The sequence below is a fragment of the Leptidea sinapis genome, chromosome 3 (genome assembly GCF_905404315.1).
Source record: "Leptidea sinapis chromosome 3, ilLepSina1.1, whole genome shotgun sequence".
Taxonomy (NCBI): domain Eukaryota; kingdom Metazoa; phylum Arthropoda; class Insecta; order Lepidoptera; family Pieridae; genus Leptidea; species Leptidea sinapis.
Window position 1 is genome coordinate 9,493,975 of NC_066267.1, and position 10,355 is coordinate 9,504,329.

At 34.4% G+C, this 10,355-nt stretch overlaps 1 protein-coding gene across 1 annotated transcript; it reads right to left on the bottom strand.

Moving 5' to 3' along the window:
* Positions 1-855: 855 nt before the first annotated feature.
* On the bottom strand, positions 856-5,622 carry LOC126979637 (hairy/enhancer-of-split related with YRPW motif protein 1-like). Its single transcript, XM_050829085.1, has 3 exons — positions 5,486-5,622; positions 3,110-3,205; positions 856-2,376 (listed from the first exon to the last, which is right to left on the bottom strand). The coding sequence occupies exons 1-3, from the start codon at positions 5,564-5,566 to the stop codon at positions 1,345-1,347; spliced, it is 1,209 nt and encodes a 402-aa protein (XP_050685042.1). The 5' UTR covers positions 5,567-5,622; the 3' UTR covers positions 856-1,344.
* Between the last annotated feature and the right edge of the window lie 4,733 nt (positions 5,623-10,355).

Sequence of the window (10,355 nt, forward strand, 5' to 3'; positions counted from 1 at the left end):
TATTTCGCGTAACAACATGCTAGCACCGATGTCAAATTTAAAACTGTATTTATAATTATACAGAGTACGCTAAACAGTTTTGTTTTAAATTGTGTTAACAGTGTAAATACAAGATGGTAACGTGGAATGCTACTATAATTAGTATCACCCATCATAAAATAATAAAATTATTAAACATTTCACAACATACAAACTTAAGTATATATTTACATATTTAACAATTTCACGGACGCAATAAGAACACGAATAGGTACGTAATGTTTAGAAGAGCGGCGGGATACGGTCTAGCAAACTATTTATGGAATTTATTGTTTTTACTGTTATCCTTTCTAAACAATTGGTTTACGGCCAGTTTCAATATCCCATCTCAAATTTCAAAATACATAGGCTGGTTTATTTTTTAATGAAAATAAGGGGCGAGACGAGCAGGACGTTCAGCTGGTGGTTATTGATACGCCATTACAATGCAGTGCCGCTCAGGATTCTTGAAAAACCCAATAATTCTGAACGGCACCACAATTGCGCTCGTCACCTTGACACGTAAGATGTTAAGTCTCATTTGCCCAGTAATTTCACTAGCTACGGCGCCCTTCAGACCGAAACACAGTAATGTTTACACATTACTGCTTTACGGCAGAAATAATTGCACCAACAAACTTTAGCTGAGCAATAACAAACATGTTAAAGTACGGGTTAAGCAAAAAATGTGTTGCACCGTTTGACAATTTTTTGATGACGTCATTACATTTTACTGTTAACGGTAACTGTCCAATCTGGTTCTTTAACTTTATATTAACTTTATAATAGCTTTCTATTGTCAAAACTCATACTCAGTTTCAAATGAATAATCGATATTGACTCAAGTCAATAATTTTAGTATTTCTCTTTTTAACTTTAGCTATGCCAAGGAATACCTACGACTATGCAACATATTCCACAGTCATTGTAACGTCACCGTTTCTGTTAACGTAAAATTTGACTATAACAGCTAATAAGTTTTATGCCACCCAGCCTTAGAATCTTTAGAATCCAGATTTTGCGTGTCACTTGTCAATCTTTAATTTCCAAATGAAAATAACGTAGAGTAGGTACGCTTACCTGTCACATTCATACAAATACCAATCTAAAAATAAGCAAACAAAGAGGATTACATTTTGAATTGCCAATTTGCAATCGAATATAGAAATCGGCCATTAATCCAAATTGAAATAACAGTCAACCCCTTTCCATACTCATTGTTTCTGTCACTCACCTAAACGTGATATACAAAGAGTTTTAATCAAACAACAATATTTTAAAAAGCCTTTCTTATAGCCGCATTTCAGATGCGTAAATAATCTGGTATCACCATGGCCGCCACATTTCGGAGCTTGTACTCTGTTGAGGTGACTTAGACCTTGCATCAGCTTTGTCTTCACTCTTTGCTGTAGCTGTGCTCGACTGGGCTAAAGATTCCGCAGTATGGCTTATCACAGACCGAGGTACCCTCTCCACTGTTGGAACTTCAACGGGAGTTGGTATACTGGGTGGTAAAAATAGCTTGTGTTCGGGATGAACTCTTTCTGGTATTCTTCTGAATGCGGATAATTTTTCATTTGTTCTACTATCTCTTTCAGGAACAAACAATTGTCGCTCAGGGATAGTTACAGTTTTCTCAGCATCTAAGCGAATAACTTTAGGAGTACTGACAATAGTTTCCGCATGGCGCTTCAATTTATTTCGTATTGAATAGTCCACGGCACGCTTCGGAGAGGCATCAATACCTATTTTGTAATTCTCAACATCGATTACTATTGATAAAGGTTCCATCAATTTCTTAGTCTTCATCGGTTCCGTTTTTAAGTTTTCTGGAGATATTGTCGTCGATGAGACTGTTGGTTTTTGTTCAGGACTTGTGTCGAGGTCAGAGGCTGAGTTACTCGGTGGTGTTGGAAAAGGATATTTTTGCACTGGACGAGGCGGTGTCTCCAGTTCTGTAGAAGAATCACAGGCGGAATCACAAGATAGTGGACTTAAAGGTGGGCTGTTCGGCCTCGTTGATCTGACGAAATGAAAAGCGCTGGGTCGCTCGTCGTCTAATCTCAGAGGATCAGGTACTAGAGGTGGATATTCTGAAGGATGAAGATGTTCTATACCGGATATGCAGGTATTAAGGTGGTTTCCGAGTCGGTATCTGAGTCCAGTAGGTACGTTGGCGAGTCGGGAGAGGTATTTCCTGACTTCGACAGCGCAGTCACCGAAACCTGACTTGAACCTGTGCAAAACGGCTGGGTCTGCTGCAATTGCAGCGGCTAGCTGCTGTCGTTGTAAAGTCTGCAGATGCTTCACTGTCAGTTCCAGAATATCCGCCTTCTCTAGTTTGGAATGTCGTGCGGGCTGTAAAACAAAAAAGGGATAATTATAACAAGGACGTCACTAATAGAAGCAAATAATCTGGAGAGGATATGAACCCCCAACGAAATTTATTAAAACCTTCTTCCCTATGGATATTATTAGGTTTATGAAAGCAGTTGGAGGGGTTACAGTTTTCACCATTATTTTGTCTTATTATATATACCACCACTTTGGAAAAGGTTGAGCTTGAATGAGAAGAAGTGACAATAAACTCATTGCCACTCATTTTAAATCAACTTTTAGGTACTTACACCTTTATCGTTTTAATTACAATATATTACGCAAAGTGAAGTAACTCTAAAAAGAAATTAATTAATAAATAAAAACAGGATCATCTAGCCCTCTCATGTATCACCCGCTTACGAGCTCACGCATGGACCAGCCATCGCCTCCCTCAACCATATTTTAGGGATAAGAACGACCGACTCGAGGCCTTCACAGCACTGGCATCTATGCGAGCGTGGCGAACCCTTCAAAGGACTATCATGTTTGATGTTAAATTACTTATTTCGACATAGCCCCGGTAGGAAGACGTTGTGTTGGTATTCCCCCCACAAGATGGACAGACGATCTGGTCAAGATCGCCAGAGTAGATGAGGGCAACGCGTGACCGACCGTCATGGCGATCTTTAGGGAAGGCCTTTGCCCAACATTAGACGTCTTCCGGCTGAAAGGATGATGATGATTCTAATTAGTTAAGTGATGTCTTACTTACATCTTTGTCCATGGAGTCCATGAGCAGATCCTTGAGCTCGTTGAGGCAGTTGTTGATCCGAGCGCGACGTTTCTTCTCCATTATAGGTTTGTTCGTCTGTAATCAAATTTTACAAAAAATTTCAATTTCATAATAAACTCTAAAAAATAAGTTAGTGAGTTTATTTTTATTTTATTTAAACCTTTTTTGGCAACTTATGGGTCATTAGTCATATTTGAATGTAGGTACGGAGATTCGGACGATATTGTTTCTCACATAGGCCGAATTTTACATAACAGTAATATAAATTTTAATAGGCAAACCGCAAACGGCTGGACCATTTTGATGAAATTTTCAGACAATCTTCAGTTTAACCTAGCGACAGTTTCGTGTATTATATCGTGTAGGTACACTAGTTGTACTTTAATTTACAAACATTGAGATTTCCTGTATAATAATAGGTATATATAATTGATTAATATTATTATTAGCAAATTATACAACAACACAAGCAAGTCAACAAGAAAATTGAGAAAAGATGTTGTATTGTCTTGGACTGAGGGTGGATGAAAATAAAATGGACTTATTAGACTAATATAAGGCACAAACAGTGCGTGGAAGTGTTGGGAAACTTCAAACTAGACGAACCTCATCTGGCAACATGATCCCATAAAATGTACGAGTAGATACAAAACAAATGTCTTAAGTACCAAATTCAAAAGAATGAAAGAAACAGTACACTGTCAGTACATATACGATAACATCCTATACGCTCATAAAAATATTAGCCAATTTAAAAAGAATAGCGATGTACATAGTGTCCAATACTCGAAACAAACATAAACTAGCAATTCCATCTACTAGGCTCCGTAAAATTGTTAAATCTTTTAAAGTGGATTGTGTTATATTTTATAATAAACTCCCAAATGAAATTAAAATATGAAATGAATGTATCGTAAAAAATAAATTAACATCTAAGGCCTATTATAATGTGAAAGATTATTTGAATGATAATATAAATAAGATAGTTGGAATTAATGTTCTAAATTTTGTTAATTAATATTGTTATACTCATTTGAATGCTATTGTAACTTTTGTACTTCATCCTGACATGCAGTAAATAACTTATAAAGTTTTACATTGAATAAAGATTTTTTGACTTTGACTTTGAATTTATAACATAAATGACTTTCTTAATGATAACACAGATTGGGAATGGAGCAAACGCTCTCAGGTTATCACTACATAGTATAAAACAAAGTCGCTTTCTCTGTCCCTATATCCCTATGTATCTATGCTTAAATCTTTAAAACTACGCAACGGATGTTGATGCGGTTTTTTTAATAGATAGAGTGGTTGAAGAGGAAGGTTTATATGTATAATAGCATCCATTAAATAGTGGAGAAATACTGTTATTTTTGTTTCTAATGTAATGTCGTATATAATTACATATTTTCCGCTTACATTGCAAACGCAGGCTGAACCCTAAAGGATTTATCAAAATAATGTACTAAGTATTGTACAGATTGAAAAGGTCTACAAAAAACTCCGCTATGGTATATGTCTATCTCTTATAGATATCCCACAATAATATTTTCTAGTTCAATTATAAATTTAAGTTAACGATACTACAAATTATATCGTAACAAAATCAACAAAAAGAAAAGCCCGCTGAATTTCTCGCGCCCGTTCTTCTCAGGTCTCAGTCGTACTATTTCGAATAGGTGGTACTTTTTTGACGTTCAATAAGTGATTTTAAATCCTATGTTGAATAAAAATATGTGAGTTTATGTGAGAGTAGATTATGATTTACGATTAATTTAATGTACAAGTTACAAGACTATGATAAAAAAGAGCCCAAAAAAGAATGCTGTGAGAGCTGTTTCTCTCTCAGATCGCAATTTGGGCAATTTGTTTCCAAAGCGGTCATGGTTGACATCAAAAGTCATTTTCTAGGAACCCATGATCATATTGGGGACGGCGATCTGCAGAAAAGGGTATAGGGGAAGAGAGAGAAGTCGTAAACATAATACGGAAAGCGAAATATTTGTACCCCTTTTTTAAAAATTGCACGAACGGATTAACGTAAAGTGTAACAAACACAGTTAAAGTTTATAATATCAAGAAGTGTATAAAGGTATTTTTCTTACATAAAATGTCTTACAAATACCTACATTAAATTAATTAAAATAAATTTTACACACACTACTGCTTGAATAACACACGCATAGATACATTATAGAGGTATGGTCTTTGTTAGATCCTTATTATGTTAAAATTTAAAAATTAATTGAATTATGGTCAAATTTCGACCTCTGGGTGACCACTAGTAGTAATAAAACAGACATGTCAGTTTCGTGATCTAGGCAGGCGTATTATGTAGAGCAATATACCTACCTTTCTCAACTCAGCTTTAGACAGACCATGGGGGGTTTCCGATGAATAACTTTGGGTATCATCGTCTTCACTGCAAGGCATTGTCACCCACTCACTAAAACTTTACAAACTTTTAAAACACGTCTGGTCCAATCGACAGACAAACACGTTATGTCAAGGAATCGTATCCCATTCAGGAGCTAAACTCAATTATCGCGTATCCTGGTTAGAAGGCGTACCGACTAATATATACCCGTCTCTTTTTGTCGCGTAGACTTTAACGATGGGAAGTGTATCGGAATGTTTTGTTTTCGTGCCGTCTCTCTCTATGGGGAAACCTGTTGAATGGTTTTTAAGGGCGACTGTAGCGAGTACAATTACGATGCTATAATATAACTAAATAGTCAAAATGTTTATGTAGTCTAATTATCTAATCTAATTAATAATGGGTGATTTTAAAAAAACAGGACAAGAGTAAGGTATTCTGGAATTTATGGATAACTTTTCATTTCAATATCAAACAAATTATCACACTTCAGTAAAAACATCGAGATCATAAATGAAATAGAATAAACAAGGAAATATTATATAAATTGTGTACTATGATTACATACAATTTAAGCTAATTTCGTCAAATTTATACTTTACTATAAGTATATACCTACACATATATATTTATTATAAATAATAAAATTTATTCTAAGTTTTAATGAAATCTTAAATACATAAGTTATAAGTAGGATTACATAAAATTGAGGTAGAGTCGAAGAAATACAAAATTAATTCGTATTAAAAAATAAAAGTAATTTAAACAAACAATGACATTAGCGTACAATTATAATTTTATGTCCCCTATGAGTATGTGGCACGGCAACCATAAAGCACCACAATACTTATCTTTAAAACAAACACAAAAAAAAAACCTGTACTTCATAGTGCGACTTTTCAAGTCAAAGGAAATTGTACCGTAAAATAAGTCAGTAAGATATATTTCTAGCCTTTTTGCATAAATGGCAGCGCCAATGTAACTTTAGACGGAGTGTCGCGTCCTGGCAACATTTATCACCTATGAATAAGAAAATTATTTTATATGAAAACATCCCCTATAATATATATATATTTTACATAAAACATATAAAACGAAATAATGTGTGATTCCGTGGCGGCAAGTAATGAGTAAGGAGCACTTAAGTTACTATAATTAATTTTTACAAATCCATATATTTACGAGACAAATTAATTATAATAAAACAATTATTTATTATTATAAAACAATTGAATTTGTAAAAAATTCATATAACAATAAATAATATTATCTTTGTGTACTGTAAGTATGTATTTTTTCCGATTCAGATAAATTTATTTTTAAAACTTATTTTCAATAATATATTAATCAAACAAAGACTCTACTTGAACAATGCACAATATATACACAATGAAATTTTCACTAAATCCATTAAATGTCACTCATAAGATATATAACACTACCTAATGTTGCACAATACGTCAGCTGTATAGCGACCGATATACTGCTATAAGTATTTTGGTGACGCGAACTCACGAGAATTCCAATGCGCCAGTCATGATCATGTCGGTGACGCGAACCCATAACATTTTCCCCTACTAAAAAGTGCCCAAAGCTGCTTAAGAAGTTTCACTTCAAATATTTTTCTTTATTCGCATAACGGCGGTTTTTTTTTTCTTGTCATAGCAGCATTATTAAAGCTTCAGCTGTATGTCTGCCAGCGGTTGCATTTCATGAGCCACAATAACTATACATACAACCCGCTGGCAGGCAGACAGTGGTGTCTTAGTAAGTGTGTTACCATCTATCGCCTATTCGTAAAGCTACTTAAATTGAAAATAATCAGAAAGAAACAAACTCTTACAAGCACACAGCCGGTCCGAGGTTCGAGTCTCCTTAGGAGGCGCCCCGCGACTGTTGTTGCGTAGTCTTTGCGGCCTCCACGTCCTATGTCGCTGTAAAAACCTTCAGGACTGACAGCATAGAGGAGGTTTTTAAATTTTAGTCGGTGTAGGCGAGTCCGAAATATGGGCCCCGTTTCGGGGTCTTCAATACGTAAATGTATTTTCTTCCTTTCAAAAAAAAAAGAAACAAGACAATAACTTTCTTTTAAATCATTTAAATATAATACTATAAGTTGTAATTTATCAATAACATAAAACAATAAACAAAGAGATATTCCGTCAATCGATTTAATCTATTTTAAGTAAATCGTCAATTTAAATCCAATACTTTATACACACAGGTCCATCTATATGTTTCAAGCTCTACAATTCACCAAAGCGTGAAAGGCATCGTTTTTTACGTAATGGTAGGTTTAGGGGGTATATTCTCACGGTGTGTGGGAATTTCGAAAGGTGTAAGGGTTGATATTTTGCATTACATACTTACATTAATAGTACTTACTCCCTGTTCGTACTATCATTTGTGGACATTGGCTATTAAAATGTTGTTAAGTCATTGTATTTTTTTAACAATCTGATGTATTTACGTAAAACTATTATATATTGTGTTTGAATAAAAAAAAATTAAATATATCTATTAGGATTTATAATAGGCAAAGGTTAAGTAAAGCTCTCGTAACATTTAAAACCCTCCACAGATAATAGAAAAGAAGTTCTAGATTTATAGTTGTCTATGGAATCATGAAGCATGTTGTTTGTGAACTCATCTGTGACCTGACAGTTTGTAGCCTAATTTTAATTTATTGTTAATTAAAATCAATTCAATACTAATTCAAACATTTAAGTATATACAGATGATCTAAATTTAAATAAATATAAACATTCTACGTGGAAAACCAGAATATTCAATTAACGTATAATAAAATATTCATTACTCCATAATTCACATCGACGAGGGTCAAGCACTCGGAGGGCCGACCCTCCCAGGTGTGACCTCCCGTTTCCATCCCGAGCATTCCCTAACACAAACTGGACTTATTAATATTCAATTATATTAAATTCTCCCACGGTGTATTGGTAAAGGCCAATATCGACCACGGATACAAAATGAACCTTAAATGAGTGCATTAAAATCTAATTTTAATTACAACAGTAATGTCACAGTGTACCGAAATTTTGTACCTGTGAAATAAGACAATTGATTTTCAATCTAATTGTAAGTCATTAAAGTTGTGTTTCGACTGGATCGCAGTATTCTGAAGCTCATTGAGGTAAAGCGAAGGTACACGCAATCGCGTGATGGGAGTACGAAAGGTGAACGCACTGTCACATGTCGCTGACGTGTTAAAGAGATGGGAACGTATGGATGTGTTCCCATAGGAGATATTATGTTTTTAATTAACTATGCCACCAATTACTGTATTTCGTTAATTTCTGAAAATTTTTACATTTGACTGTTATAAATTTTATAACTGCATAACATATTATATTAGGCATATTATTTTATTACATTATATGAGTATGAAATACATATTTCTTTATCTATATATATAAAAATGAATTGCTGTTCGTTAGTCTCGCTAAAACTCGAGAACGGCTGGACTGATTTGGCAAATTTAGGTCTTGAATTATTTGTGGAAGTCCAGAGAAGGTTTAAAAGGTGAATAAATATGAAAGTGTTCGGAATTAAATAAAAACAACAAATTTGTTTTTCCTTTGATGTGTCCAAACATAATTTCTATTTTATTGACGCACGGTTTGACAGTTCTGCTGTGAAACAATTTCATTACGACAGCAGGGTGCATATTTTACAAATTAATTCTTGATGTTTTGATATATTATTGACAAATTAATAAAAAACATTATTTCATTTATTATATAGACAGAACAACGTCTGCCGGGTCAGCTAGTTGTTAATAAATTCTAGAGCAATTAGTAATCTATGTCTAGACTAGTCACCAAAACGTAATAATAAATGGAGAGATTTTTTGTTCGGTTATACCACGTAAACTGCTGAACCGATCAGTGTAATACTTATACCGTACCGATGTACCGTGTTTCGGAAAAGGTTTTAGCTTATATTTCTTATATTTCTTGTGTGCGTGTGTATGTCACTGAGCTCCTCCTAGACGGCTGGACCGATTTTGATGAAACTTTCTGTGTGTCTTCAGGTGGATTCGAGGATGGTTTAGATTCACAATTGAACTACCTCCTAAACGGCTGGACCTATTTTGATGATATTTTTGTGTGTTCCAGTGAATTTGAGATTGGTGTGTGTCTTCAGGTGGATTCGAGAATGGTTTAGATTCACAATTAAACTACCTGCTAGACGGCTGGACCGATTTTTATGATTTTTGTTTGTTTCAGTGAATTTGAGATTGGTTTAGATTCTCAATTCCGTCCATATTATATAATTCTCCTGCTCATGTGTATGTTAGTGAACTCCTCCTAACGGCTGGACCGATTTTTCAAATTTAAGACATGTGTAAAGGACAACGTCTGTCGGGTCCACTATAAAATTCTCGTGTCACGATGTTAGTTACCGTACCCCTCCGAAACGGCTTTACTGATTTTTACCAAATTTTATATGCATATTCAGTAGGTCTGAGAATCGGCTACTATCCATTTTTCATCTCCCTAAGTGTTAAGGATAGTCCACCCCAATTTTTTTTTTGACATATATTTTTATTTTATTATAATTCAGCATTGAAAAATACATACAAATTTAAATTTTCGCGATTCTACGATCTACAACTTTGTATCACGATTTTTATATTATTCTGTTCCATCTACCAAACCGATATAGGGTTGCAAGATGGCAATCAAATACAATAATTGTAGTACGATATATTTGATAGGTCTGAGAATCGGGTGCATCAAAATTTAAATAATTGTTTTTTTTTAATATGTTTTATGGCAATACGACGTTTGCTGGGTCAGCTAGTATATATATATATATATA

What these genes read in the sequence shown, in the direction of transcription:
- LOC126979637 (XM_050829085.1), bottom strand. Translation starts at nt 5,566, where the DNA reads ATGCCTTGCAGTGAAGACGATGATACCCAAAGTTATTCATCGGAAACC. An exon ending in CTAAAGCTGAGTTGAGAAAG is followed by an intron (nt 3,206 to 5,485) that starts GTAGGTATATTG and finishes ATTTGATTACAG; the next exon opens with ACGAACAAACCTATAATGGA. An exon ending in TGGACTCCATGGACAAAGAT is followed by an intron (nt 2,377 to 3,109) that starts GTAAGTAAGACA and finishes TTTGTTTTACAG; the next exon opens with CCCGCACGACATTCCAAACT.